This window comes from Bos indicus, chromosome 16, assembly GCF_029378745.1.
Source record: "Bos indicus isolate NIAB-ARS_2022 breed Sahiwal x Tharparkar chromosome 16, NIAB-ARS_B.indTharparkar_mat_pri_1.0, whole genome shotgun sequence".
Taxonomy (NCBI): Eukaryota; Metazoa; Chordata; class Mammalia; order Artiodactyla; family Bovidae; genus Bos; species Bos indicus.
The window spans coordinates 27,042,478-27,056,976 of record NC_091775.1 but is presented as its reverse complement, the minus strand read 5'-3'; the positions used below and the strand labels follow the sequence as shown (position 1 = coordinate 27,056,976).

At 38.2% G+C, this 14,499-nt stretch overlaps 1 protein-coding gene across 6 annotated transcripts in view; it reads right to left on the bottom strand.

Moving 5' to 3' along the window:
* Window positions 1–14,499, bottom strand: part of MIA3 (MIA SH3 domain ER export factor 3) — a 58,535-nt gene that overhangs the window by 7,653 nt on the left and 36,383 nt on the right. For all 6 annotated transcript variants that reach the window (XM_070767994.1, XM_070767996.1, XM_070767995.1 and 3 more), the window contains 12 exons: window positions 13,372–13,503; window positions 10,545–10,566; window positions 9,740–9,828; window positions 9,412–9,489; window positions 9,218–9,328; window positions 8,127–8,198; window positions 7,844–7,948; window positions 7,039–7,161; window positions 6,817–6,928; window positions 5,586–5,641; window positions 5,192–5,282; window positions 4,905–5,043 (listed from right to left, as the gene is read on the bottom strand). In XM_070767994.1, coding sequence (XP_070624095.1) covers window positions 4,905–5,043; window positions 5,192–5,282; window positions 5,586–5,641; window positions 6,817–6,928; window positions 7,039–7,161; window positions 7,844–7,948; window positions 8,127–8,198; window positions 9,218–9,328; window positions 9,412–9,489; window positions 9,740–9,828; window positions 10,545–10,566; window positions 13,372–13,503 — 1,130 coding nt within the window. The remainder of the gene's footprint in view (window positions 1–4,904; window positions 5,044–5,191; window positions 5,283–5,585; window positions 5,642–6,816; window positions 6,929–7,038; window positions 7,162–7,843; window positions 7,949–8,126; window positions 8,199–9,217; window positions 9,329–9,411; window positions 9,490–9,739; window positions 9,829–10,544; window positions 10,567–13,371; window positions 13,504–14,499) is intronic.

The window sequence follows — 14,499 nt, the reverse complement described above, 5'->3', positions numbered from 1 at the left end:
AGTAAGCTTGCCATCTGAAGTTACTTTTCCCCTAGGCTGACCCATGCACTGAAGACAATGAAGAGATATGAGGAGGCTGAACAGAGTTCAACAGATTCCTGGGGGCACAGAAAACAAAGCAGAGCTAAGGGGTTCCAACAAGGGGCATCCTAGTAAAAGCCTTGGGTTATGTTGACACTAGAAAGAATTGTGTACTTGGAGTACCAAACAAACAATGCAGTGTCCTTTGAAGGAACTAAGTCATCTCTGATCTTTATTGCTGACTGGATTAAAGTAATGGCCACCTGCTAGAAACCAACTGTTTTTTTCCTTTAGGAAAATAACACCATCTTAGGCCTCCAATTCCTTCTACAGTGTGCACCACTCAATCAAAAATGCCTAGGCACCCCACAAGACACTGTGATTAAAATCTGAAAGACAACAGAAATGACTCATTGAGGATCCACATAATGGAATTATCACACAGGCTTGAAAATAACTGTGCCTTATATATTCAAGGAAGTAAAGATTACAAATTTCAGCAAAGGATTAGAAATATAAAACTAAAACACAGTAACTGATGTTAAGAACTCAATGAATGATTTTAGTAGCAGATTTGATAACTGAAGTGAGATGCCAGCACACTGGAAGATAGGTCAGAAAAAAACATACAGAATGAAGCAAATACAGATGACAATGTAGGAGACACAGGGGGAAGTAATTTTAAAAGATTTAAATGGAATCTCAGAGAAGAATGAGACAATTAATATGTGGATTAAAAACCCAAAAATTCAGCAGGTGTCAATGACCTCAAACAGCATAAATGCAAAACAGATTGGGGGTGGGGGGGTGGGGTGGAAGGAGAAGAGAACTGAAAACCAAAAACACCCATACCTAGGCAGCTCCTAATAAAACTGCTGAAAAACCAAAATAACAAAGACCACAAAGGCAAGGGAACAGGGAAAATGAGAGTGATACTAGATCCGTGAAGCAACTTTAAAACCAGGAAGAAACTGCTTATCTTTAAAGTGTTGGAATTAAGTGACTTCAAATATCCCAGAGCCAGCAGAAGATCCTGAAAAAAAGGAGTCAAAATAAAGATGTAGTCACACAAAGATAAACTGGCCACATCTGTCACTAAAGGATGTTCTTCAAGTAGAATGAAAGGGATTCCAAATGAGAGACACCGAAGGTGCAGGGGAGAAGGAAGAACTACCAGCAGACCTCAGAGATACTACAGGTTCAGTCCCAGACCACCACAATACAGCAAAGAAAGAAAGGGGCTTTTGGAACTGTTTTAGTCTCCCAATGCATATGGAAGTTCTGTTTACACCGTACTGTAAGTAGTGCAACAGCATCGTGTCTGAAAACCACATACAAGCCTTAACTACTGAACACTTTACTGCTAAAATACGTAACCATCATCTGAGCCTTTATGATCATTTTGTAATAGTAACATGAAAGATCACTGATCACAGATCACCACAGCAAATATAGTAATAATGAAAAAGTCTGAAATACTGTTAGAATTACCAAAATATGACACAGAGACATGAAGTAAGCAAATGCTGTTGAAAAAAATGGTACTGACAGACTTGCTTGACTCACGGTTGCCACAAACCTTCAATTTCTAAGAAATGTAGTATCTGCAAAGCACGATAAAGCAAAATGCAATAAATGAGGTATGCCTGTAAATTAAGTGACTACCGGCTGGAAAGCACTATAGTGGACAATAAAAACAACTTGTGGAGTTCAAATATACAAAGAATTAAAATGCAGGAGCATCTAAGTCAGGATGTCTATTAATTTAGTAAGTCCAGGATGCATGCTGTCGTCTTTAGAGTCATTACATGAAGACAATTAAAGCAACCAATAACTACCTAGCTTACACAGGGGAAAAGCAGAATTCTGAAAAATATTCAAACAACCTAAAAGACACAAAGAAGAAACAGAAAAAAGAACACAGAACAGGCCACCAAATACAAAGAAAATATCAATATGCAGATTTAAACCTTAACAGGTTTAAATACATTATAATTAAGAATGACATTATAAGGAAAAAGAAGAAATTACATTATAAGGGAAAAATGAGTACTCTGAGTAGTCACCTACTTCCGTCACAACTTACTCTAGAAAAGATTTTAAGGCACATAACCATTTGAACAGGCAGGAGATTGCCAGGTGGAAATAAAGTAAAAGGACATTTTTACTGCAGAAAGGCAGTATGTGTAATGACAAAGAAGCTCAGAGTGGCATGAAGAAACCGTGGTCAGGCTGCTAAGGCAGCATCAGGAGTCGCAGGAAACGCACCTGGAGAGGCCGCCCAGGATCACAGAGGGGCAGTGCCCTGTGCGCCTGCTGGAGAGTTCAAAATTGATCCTGAAGGAACAGAGCCTCCTTGACAGATTTTAAGCACGTGACAACATAAAAGGACTCATAGTTTGGGAAGTTTGTTCCAGCAGCTGTAGACTTTGGAAGAGGTATAAGAAAGAGAAACTGGAGACAGGTGACTAGTTAAGGTAAGGGGTGGCAGAAGAGATGATTCGAGTTTGAGCACACACAATGGCTTTGCGGATGGAGTGCAGTGTGTGCCCTGACATGTGACTGAGTGGATGCTGGAGAGTGCCGTATCGTACTGACTTTATGTATCATAAAGGCAACTGCCATTCAGGTAATTCAAATGACTACCAGTGTCAGAGAAGTGCTTTTTAAAAAATAATAATAACGAAATGAGAAATATTTGTCTAAAGCAAACAGTTACAACTGGACATGGAACAACATCCAAATAGGAAAGACAGAACGTCAAGGCTGTATATTGTCACCCTGCTTATTTAACTTATATGCAGAGTACATCATGAGAAATGCTGGGCTGGTTGAAGCACAAGCTGGAATCAAGATTGCCAGGAGAAATATCAATAACTTCAGATATGCAGATGACACCACCCTTATGGCAGAAAGTGAAGAGGAACTAAAAAGCCTCTTGATGAAAGTGAAAGTGGAGAGTGAAAAAGTTGGCTTAAAGCTCAACATTCAGAAAATGAAGATCATGGCATCTGGTCCCATCACTTCATGGCAAATAGATGGGGAAACAGTGGAAACAGTGTCAGACTTTATTTTTGGGGGCTCCAAAATCACTGCAGATGGTGATTGCAGCCATGAAATTAAAAAACGCTTACTCCTTGTAAGGCAAGTTATGACCAACCTAGACAGCATATTCGGAGAAGGCAATGGCACCCTACTCCAGTACTCTTGCCTGGAAAACCCCATGGATGGAGGAGCCTGGTGGGCTGCAGTCCGTGGGGTCACTAAGAGTTGGACACGACTGAGTGACTTCACTTTCACTTTTCACTTTCATGCATTGGAGAAGGAAATGGCAATCCACTCCAGTGTTCTTGCCTGGGGAATCCCAGGGACAGGGGAGCCTGGCGGGCTGCCATCTATGGGGTCGCACAGAGTCGGACACGACTGAAGTGACTTAGCAGCAGCAGACAGCATATTAAAAAGCAGAAATATTACTTTGCCAACAAAGGTCCGTCTAGTCAAAGCTATGGTTTTTCCAGTGGTCATGTATGGATGTGAGAGTTGGACTATAAGGAAAGCTGAGCACCAAAGAATTGATGCTTTTGAACTGTGGTGTTGAAGACTCTTGAGAGTCCCTTGGACTGCAAGGAGATCCAACCAGTCCATCCTAAAGGATATCAGTCCTGGGTGTTCATTGGGAGGACTGATGTTGAAGCTCAAACTCCAATACTTTGGCCACCTGATGCAAAGAGCTGACTCATTTGAAAAGACTCTGATGCTGGGAAAGATTGAGGGCTGGAGGAGAACGGGATGACAGAGGATGAGATAGTTGGATGGCATCACCGACTCGATGGACATGGGTTTGTGTGGGCTCCGGGAGTTGGTGACGGACAGGGAGGCCTGGCGTGCTGTGGTTCATGGGGTCGCAAAGAGTCGGACATGACTGAGAGACTGAACTGAACTGAAAAAGCAAACCAGGTACTTAGAGCTGGCCTGAATAAAACTTGGAAAATCTAAATTGATTTCTTGGTGAGCAAAGAATTAAGAGAAAAAGTCAGTGGTATGGTTTCAATGTTTAACAGCATCTGGCAATAGCAACCAAAGCATTTGGAAAAGATTAAATTTCCTTAGCAAAAGAAGCTTTCTCACAGACTGCTATAAACACCAAAGAGTGAACTACAGGAACAAACACAAATAGCAACTGCCACCAATAAGCTACTTGTATACAGAGTTCAGGTATTTTTGTGAAGAAAATTTTAAATGAACTACAAAAGTATATCTTTCAAAAGATACCTAACTCCTAATTTGAGATGTCTATTTCAAAAGATTAATACCTAAATACACCAAACAGGTATTTCTAAATTTAAAACTCCCAATAACCTTGCCATATTTACGTATTATATATGTATACTCTGAATATTTTACCGTATTAAGTTCAAAAACTTACAATATTGTCAGTAACTAAATATTCTTTTTAAAGTATAATGATTCTACCAAAAATCATGTCTTATAAATCCCTCAGGATTTTTAAAGGCTATAAGAACTAGAACAAATGTAAGACAAATAAGAAGGATGTAAGTGACAACAACAAAGAACACTGGAATGAGCGGTGGAGCTGCAGAAGGGTGCAGATTATCAAAGAAGCACTTTCAGAACAGCAACTGTTAGTACCAATAACTACCACCCTTCAGGTAAATTACAGGCAATAATTTCTGACAATTAGTCAAAATGGAAAAAAAATGCAAGTTATGGGAAACAGGGTAGAAAAGGAAGAAGCCTTTATCTATACTAAGTATAGATAGAAAATACAATAAACAATCTTTAAAAAAGACAAGATTATCTACAGTAGTACATGCATTTAGTTAGATGACAATATGGTTAACAATGAAGCACCATAATCTTACTTTTGTAGAGCCATCTCCTTCTGCTGATAGAGTTCATTTAGAATCTCTACTTTCTGCCTCAGTGTTTTGCATTCATCTTCCAGCACAGTTTTGGCAGACTGAAGTGAGCTGCGATCCTCTTCTAATTTCTTTATTTGGTCTACAGGGGATAAAATATCTTAGTTTTGTGTGTGTGCACAAGAAACGGAGAACTCGTTGACGGGGGCAGTATTAAAGGGGGTGAAAAATATGGAAAGAGGAAGTCATTCTTTATTTTTCCAACAGCAATTTTTTAAGAAGCAACCTACCTTCCAGGTTACACTTAGTGGACATGGAGGCTCTGAGTTTACACTGTAAAAGTTTCAGATCCTCTTCAACTACTGATATTGCAGTCTGTGTCTAAAAATTGCAGAAGAGAAAAATATTCTTAAAAGTAAGAATTCTTGATAGTAAATAGTCTTATATTTACTATTCTTAATAATAAATACTCTAATTCTCAATATTCTTACTAGTAAGAACATTACTATCACATGCACTTATAGTGCTGGTGCTTTAGTCACTTAGTCATGTCTGACTCCTGCGACCCCATGGACTGCAACCTGCCAGGTTCCCCTGTCTGTGGGATTTCTGAGGCAAGAATACTGGAGTGGGTTGCCATTTCTTTCTCCAGGGGATTACAGTACTCTATAAAAAGGATTATACCCGAGAAACGTCCATCATCTGCTTAATCTGATTTTTCACCTTCTCACTCCGGTCACCTAAAAAAAGAAAAAAAAAGGATTTCATTGCTCTTTCCTTCCTTACTGTTTAACTATATGTCCTTGATTTCCCCCAAACAATTACCATGTTCAAACATTCAAAGAAAAAACAAACTAACCAAAAGAACTGGATTAGGCTATTTGACTTCCAAGAGATTTGCAAAGTTAGATTGAAAAAATTAATGAATTCCCAGTCTGTACAGTAAAAACATCCATGCAGTTCTTGAGCAGGAAGGAATATGTGAAATATAGCTTTTCTTCTCTCTTGGACCCACCCGCTCCCAGTCAAATATCTTCTTTAGAAAGACTCCCTCCTCTCCTCTCCCCTGGAACCTGCTACCAGGTATAGTTTAAAACACTCCCAATTGGGCAACATTAACCCGGGATTCAGTGTCTAGAAATACCTCCTTCATCAGTAAACACTGTTGCCCTTTAGCTTCCACTCTCATTGCTTAGTTTACAGCTCCCTGCTGCGCAGTACTTTGAAAACTGGTTGCGGCCCTAAAACCACAGAGCTACAGATACAGTAGACATGAAGCTGAGAAACAAGTTTCTCCTACTGAAGAATGTTCAGGATGCAGAGCAGTGAGACAGGACTGATGCTGCTCTGGCGCCAGTGCACATACCCAGCTCTCAATGGAATGGGAAAGCCATGTCAGTGTTTACCACATGCCTAGCTGTACTACGACCCAGTAACCACCTCGGCCCAGTGCACAAAGCCCTGTAGCCCTCAGTGTTCACGAGAGATTGGCTCCGGACTTCCTTCCCCACACCTCCCCACAGGAAACCAAAACCTATGGATGCTCAAGTACTTTTATAAAATAGCGCAACCTTTGAACATAACCGACACAGACCCTCCCACATATTTCACCTCTAGGTTACTTATAATACCTTATACAATGTAAATGCTAAGTAAACAGGTGCTGGCATGAAGCAAACTGAAACTTTGCTTTTTGGAACTTTACGGAATTTTTCTCCTCCCAATATTTTCAAAACGCAGTTCGCTAAATCTGCAGATGCAAACCCACAGATTTGGAGGGCTGACTGTACAAATTCAGTGACAGGCATCTACAGCTGGAACCCTTAATAGGAAATTCAGTCTGCAGAAAAAAGCATTGGTGTACTTAAAGACAAGAAGGCACAAAGAGGTCCAACCTCCCAGAAACCAATCATACCTCCCACTTCTCCATTTGCTAATTCATCTGATTCACTTCCTCCTTTATTTTGATCCTCAGATTCAGATTCACAATCTAACCGATTCAACTGTGTGATGCAATTAGTCAAAGCCTAGAAAAGAAGCAATAGGATATTTATTAGAAACAGCCTCTCAATTTCAACTGCACAGATTTCATGAGAATTTATGAGAATTAAGCATGTATTCAAGAAAATGAACTCACATTAATATTATCATCTTTGTGAGTGAGAGCTACTTCTAGATCTTTCTGAGACTTCTCAAATGATCTGATTTGCTCACTGAGCTCAGCATGTGATTTACTCCAGTCTTTGATTTCTTGCTGCAACTGAAAAGTTAAAATACATGAATTTCCAAACATTATGTTTGCAGAGGAGGCAGCAGGACCACATGAACGAGACAGGGAAGCAGGGACCACATGAACGAAACAGAGAGAAACAGTGCTTCTCTCTGGCTTGTCACTATGAGCTATGGCTTTGGTAAAAGGAGAGGAGAGAGTGGCTCTAACACTCAGAACTGCAGTGAGAACCTAAGAGCTGTCGGGACATCGGTCTAGTGTACTGCATCCTGCAGAAAACTGCCACCAGTTCAAATAACTCACTTCCAGTAGGAACAGAAGGGCAATAGCTCACTGCCTACCAGGTCCAGACTCCACATCATGTAACCTTCTCTTGGTCAGAGAGGCAGTAACTCCTCAAAGGAGGGTAACAAATACCTAATTCTTTGGTCTAAACAAATCCCTCGCCCCCTTGAGGCTACTCAAGTTAGTAACTGGTTGGTGCTGGATGAGACAAAGACTAAACATTCTGATAGCTACAGGGAATTGCATAAAACAGAAGACCCAGAACAGATGGAGAATGTATACATGCACTCAATCTGGGGAGCACAGTTTATACTTTGCATACCTAAAAATAGAATTCTGCATACATACTTCATTTTCTTAAAAACATATCCAAGAAGTAATAATACTTGGTTTTCTAGTTTAATCTATGATGCTAACTTTCCTTTACCTGCTCTTTCTTCTTCTTAAGTCTAGCATTTTCTTCTTGAACCCGATGGCATTCAGACTTCACTTTCTCTTCACTAAGTTTAGCTTCATTAAGGGCAATTTGAACCTAATGCAAAACACTGCTATTAGTGCAGTAATTCCAATGAAAAACACACAAAAAAGTTACACTTTCCCAATTAATTCATATGGTTTTGGTTTTTTGCATTTCCTAGCATACATCAATGTTTGCTCCTCAAAATACTAAGATATCATATTACTATCTTGCAGGAATTGTAGAACATTACCTCTGAAAATTCTGAGGCATTCACTGAGATAACATCCTTTAACTTCTCTATAGATTTCTTATTTTCTGATATCTGCAATGGGGAAAAAAGGGCACAAAAATGTTTTAGGACTGCAGTAGAAACACTGGGATATATGATAAAAGGAAGAAACATTAACAAAACACATCCCAGTGCTATCCCCTAGGTACTGAGTAAAAGCAAACGATCCAATTTTGGCCTATGAGAAAAGTCAAGAATGTAGAAACATGAGGAAAGAAAATACTGAAGATATAAACGTTTCATACCATTCACAACTTTCCTAGTTATGACATAATGTGGTACATGATGGGATTAAAAAAGTCAAAGCAAAGAAAATGAAAAAAAAAATCGATTAGACCAGTTCAAATCAATGAATTTTCCTAGTGGTCAAGAAAAAAAATCCCAAAGTCACTTAAAACTTCTCTTGCTAAACTAAAAATGACTGCACTTGAGGGAGAAGAGCCAAATCTCAGAAACAGAATTCTAAAATTTACAAAGATACTCTGCCTTGTCACGGAGATGGAGCCTAACTCTTCATGCTTTAACTGTGGGTTGTGCACAGTAACCTTCTTCCAAAGAGTATACTATGCAAAGGATGGCGAAAGGGTTAATTTCATAGCAGAGAAACCTGTCAAATACTACCTCAGTCAGGTGATTAAGCTTAACTGGGTGTGCAATATATGGGAACATTCTCTATTATTTTTGCATTTTGTATGTAATTCGAAAAATGTTCAAGTATTTAAAGTTTATTTTTAGAAACAAAACATGCAAAAATAAAACAAGGTACTAAGACCACACAAAGGGGCAACTATTTCTTCGTTGCTCTCCATGTTTCAAAGGGCAGGGCCAAGCAACGTGAAAATTACCCAGGGCAGAGGACAAAAAATGTTTTCTAGGCCCATAAAAATAGTAACTTGGGAAAATCCCACAAAAACGCACAAAAGTAGGTTCCACTTCCCTGACTTTCAATATGACTCTAGTTACAGCACAGGAAAATGCAGAGTTCATCTCACCCAACCTACAAAATAGTTCAAAAGCCAAATTATAGCAACACTTAACAGCAAAACTCTTACCAAGTCCTGATTCTTGGCATTCTGTTCTCTCTCAGACTCTAACATAGCGCGTAAACTTTTAGCTGTGTCTCCCAGAATTTCATTAGTTTCTTCAAGACTCTTGATTTTATCCTACCAAAAAATGGATTAAAAACAACCATTCATTATTTTTCTTTAGTTTTTAGAATGTAATCTCAAAAAGAAGAAATTTTTACCTTAAATTTAATTGCTTCATCAGAAAGAATCATGTTTTGTTTCTTGGTTTCTTGAACATGTTTCTTTGATTCCTTGATCTATATAAAATAAAGCATTCAAACTTTAGAAACATAAATTACAGAGCTATCAAAACTTATCTCCAAATAGGAGATCGCTGAGAAGAAAGCAGTAAGACATGTATGATGACTGCTTCATATTTGAAGGGTTTGTAGGAGATAATGAAACTTAAAAATATGATTTAAGAACACTGTAATAACTGAACTATAAGACAGGAGGAAATAACTCAAGACAGAACCACGCGGGGGAGAGGAAATGAAAGAATAATACCTTCTGCTCATAACTTGACAATTTTTGTACAAGTTCTGCGTTTTCTTTCATGATATTCTTCAACTTCTCAGAAATTTGCTGTTCAGTGACTAAAAAGGGTGGGAAATCCATAAAATTATCATGATCACTAAAAACTGAATTACCCAATGTATTAGCAGCAAAGACGTGTTATCTGGCACTTTGAGGTAAATGAACTTAGCAGAACTATTATGCTTTTAAAAAGAAATCTGTGTTTAATAGCAATAAGGGTATAAACATATTACTAAAATTTAAGAAAAATATAATAATAACCCTTATTTCAATGAGATTCCACTTCAAATTTATTTCAAAGATAAGAAACATAGTAAAATGTTTTAGCTCAGTATCTTTCCCCTTCGTGGACATCTTTCTTCTCAGAAAATATGATCACTTCAAATATATTTCATTTGAAAATAGAAACAGAAAATGCAAGCATACTGACATAGCTCTATTCCTCAAATTATCTACTTAAATATTTACTGTATTGAATTAATCATTAGCACAGGAACATGTTCACAGGTAATAAATTGCATTACATCAACATCCAAAGTCAGTCTGCTCAAACTGAATCTTCTCCCTACACTCAATTTGTTCCACCTCATCTCCTCTCACCTACTAGCGTCACCATCTACTCTGTCATCTAAGCATACAACCCAGGATTAGTAAAATATTCAGGAATTAATCAGAGATCAGATGTCACCATTTCTACTTTCAGCTTACATAAAACTCAGATCAAATATCAACACTGAGGGTACAGCACAAAAACAAAATAAGCCTGAATATTTACCTTGATATACTCTACTCTTTACCTAAAAGAGAAAAAAATAAGCTTGATGTCAAGACATCTTACTAATAGAATTATTATAGTTCTTAACACAACAGTCAAATCATAACCAAATGAAAATTTAACAATGATTTGATTAAGCATAAGGATCCACAGGATTAAAAAATAGGAAAAGGCTAAAACATTTCAAATGTAATCGGTAGTGATATTTCATAACAGTTCCTGATGGATAAATGCACTAAGGTAAATACCTTATTTTTGCAATGAAAGACACATCCATGTATTCTTTAAATGAGCACCAATCTTAGTAAATGAGCACTTAAGTTCCATAATGGAAAGGGATTATGAGATATCTGAAAACTGCTAAGAGAGCAGATCTTAAAAGTTCCCATCCTAAGCAGGGAAAAAATCTTGTAACTATGTATTGGTGATGGACTGTCAACTAGACTTTTGGCAATCATTTTGCAATATATACAAACATCAAATCATTATTTTACACACTTGAAACTAGTATATTACTTGTCTGTTATACCTCAATTTAAAAAAAGTGAAAAAGGAGTAACATTTTCCTGTTAAATACACTAATGCTTCATTTACCCAAAACCATTTATTTGACAGCCCCAAATAGCCAGAATGAGATCTAGAAACAAAGATAGCTGAAAAAGACTTTGAGGAAACAAATTAAAGGCATAATCAGGGAACTAAGATATGCTTCTTCCACCAGAAAACATCTTAGAAATCCTAATCAAAGTTGGCTACTGGGTGAATTTAGAAATCAAATACATTAGACCATCTGATTTTCCCAACTTCCTAAAAATTGAGGTCATAAATCTAAAAGGGAAAAGACTGCAGAGGGAAAAGTCAGACAAGACTTAGCAACTAAACAACAACAAAAGGAAAATACACAAGCAACAAGAGAAATAACAGCCAGTATCTTCTAAATCATCCCCTAGGGTCAGCACTGAATTACAGAATAAAATCCAAGCAGTACTCAATTTTTTAAAAAAGTATACTGAATGTCTCTGTAACCTACTCCCTTTGTCAAACGTCATAAATGGTGATGAGATGCTCAGATCAGTCCACAAATCATCCACGATATCTCAGTATTATTATAGTATCTAACACCATTTTAATGATGCTCTCTACAAGAAACTCGGAGAAGGCAATGGCACCCCACTCCAGTACTCTTGCCTGGAAAATCCCATGGACAGAGGAGCCTAGTGGGCTGCTGTCTATGGGGTCGCACAGAGTCGGACATGACTGAGCGACCTCATTTTCACTTTTCACTTTAATGCATTGGAGAAGGAAATGGCAACCCACTCCAGTGTTCTTGCCTGGAGAATCCCAGGGACGGGGGAGCCTGGTGGACTGCCTTCTACGGGGTCGCACAGAGTCGGACACGACTGAAGTGACTTAGCAGCAGCAGCTACAAGAAACTACATTCAGTTTCAACATAGAAATTAATGACAATTTCTCTAATGTCACAGCCTTGTTAATGAGAAAGTAAGCTTCCTTTATCCTCCTCTCACCCAAATCAATAGGTAGGAGAAAGCAGGAAGAAGCAAGAAACAGGCAACGAGAGTATGGAACGAGATCACAAATGTTGAGACTGTGGGGCAGCAGTTAGCACATAAAGCCTACACAACCTTGCGTCAGAGGTTTTGAGATGGGAGAATCAAGACTAGAAAATAGAAAATGCTTTTGCTGTCTGTTCTCGCTCTTTTTTCCTTGTAGCTGAAGAAAAGCCCCATGAGATTTAAGGGGTCTTCACAACAATCCAGGCAAAAGACCTTTGTTTTAAAATCATTTTACAATCACTTGTGCAAGGAGAGAAAGCTTATTAACAGTGATATGTCTGAGAGAATTAGGAAACCAGAAGACTCAATTTTAGAAAGATATGCATGCATCAAATGCTTCTGGCCACTTTAACTGCTAAGCTTCAACTGAAACCTTTTCATCTGCAAAGGTCATTTATACAGAATGACTTTTCCCCCAATTACATTAGATGACCATGAAACAGAATCGTTAAGTATGTATCTGTACGAGAATACATACACCTATAAGCATGAAAGACAAATTACACACAGAAAAGGACTCTAAGGAATAAAAATTTTAATGGTGTCTTTGCACACTACGTAATCTGTATTTCCAAATAAAAAGATGTTTTCTGAACACAACAGCATATGATCAAATTAGAAAATATGTGAAACATACATGTAAGGAAAAAGACTGAAAAATTATTTTTGATATATATTTTTACCATTTGCAGCATTTCTTCTGTGCATATATACCTTTTTACATAATAAACAGTTTATCTACACTATAAAGTCTTGGTTGTGGCTTTCTTCCACTTAACATTGAATTGTGAGCATTTTCTGTGCCCCAGTGTCTTTGAAATACATAAATTTTAAGAGCTGCCTAATATCTCATTATATGGATGTACGATAATTTAATAACCTGCCCCCACAACAGATCATTTAGGTTCTGTCAAGTTTCCACTCTAATTAATATGGTTCCATTTTTAACACCCCGTATATATTTTATGACTGGTTATTTCTTTAGGATAGATTACTTGACATGGTATTATACTATACAAAAGGACATGAACATTTTTAAGGCTTCTGATTTATAAACTAAAGTTTCCCCACTGAGATTATACACATGTCATCTTGTTCACCTAAGTCTTTACCAACAAAGATTACACTGAATTATTTTATAATGTTAGCTTGGATTATAAGCATTCATTTGAGTTCAAGTCAGTAATTAAAAGCAAAAGGGCCAGTGATATTCCTGTTTTAATGAGTCTAAAGGTATAAATTAATTTACTCACAGCAAGGACAGTTCTCCAGAAGAAAACGGCAAATGAAACAATTCCTAAGGAGGCAGTGATAAGTACAGGCTTCCATGGCAGTCCATAAAAATCAGGCCCAGGCTGGACATCATCAGGCAATGTAGCAAGGAGCTGGAAGAGAAACATTAGAAATAGTGGGAAACCTGAAAGGAATTTACAATAAAGCATCACAAAGAATCATCCACAGAAATCTAATTCTATCTCCATTAGACAGAGATCCCCTGAACATTCTTCAGTATTTCCACTGCTTAAATAAAAAGAAGATATTGGCAGCCTCTTCTTTTCTGTTTGTTTGAAGTCTTTTTAAACATTATAAATCTCAATCTCTTGATGTGGCGCATATATTTCCATTTCGCAACAGTCTCCAAAACACCATTTTGCCCAACACACGGCTAGAATCCCTCTGGATCACCCTTTTTCTCTTAGTTGATTTGTATGATTTGAGAAGCCACATTAAAAAAAAAACAACGAAACATTACTATAGAAGTTTTTTACGGGTGCTAATAAAACAAGAGTGATAATGAACACCACAAACAATTAGCTTTTCCTCTGAGATCTTAAGTCTTAACTGTCTTCTACTTACATAAAGACAAACACTGAGAAACCTCAAACAGTTCCTGATAACTGGTCTAGATAGACCGCTCTGAATTTTAACTGGTTCCTAGAAACTCTGTTTCATTACAAACAGGGCATTACACTCCTCTCCGCTTCTATTTTCTGTTGTACTGACCCCATCCCCCAACGGTGTCATGGGTCAAGTGAAAAGGACCCGCAGGGACGTGATGCTCGCTTATTTTGACCACGACTGTACAATGGCAACCCACTCCAGTACTTTTGCCTGGAAAATCCCATGGACGGAGGAGCCTGGTAGGCTGCAGTCCATGGGGTCGCGAAGAGTCGGACACGACTGAGCGACTTCACTTTCACTTTTCACTTTCATGCACTGGAGAAGTAAATGGCAACCCACTCCAGTGTTGTTGCCTGGAGAATCCCAGGGACGGGGAAGCCTGGTGGGCTGCCGTCTATGGGGTCGCATAGAGTCGGACACGACTGAAGTGACTTAGCAGCAGCAGCAGTACAGTCGAAAGCAACACACTCCCTGCCACA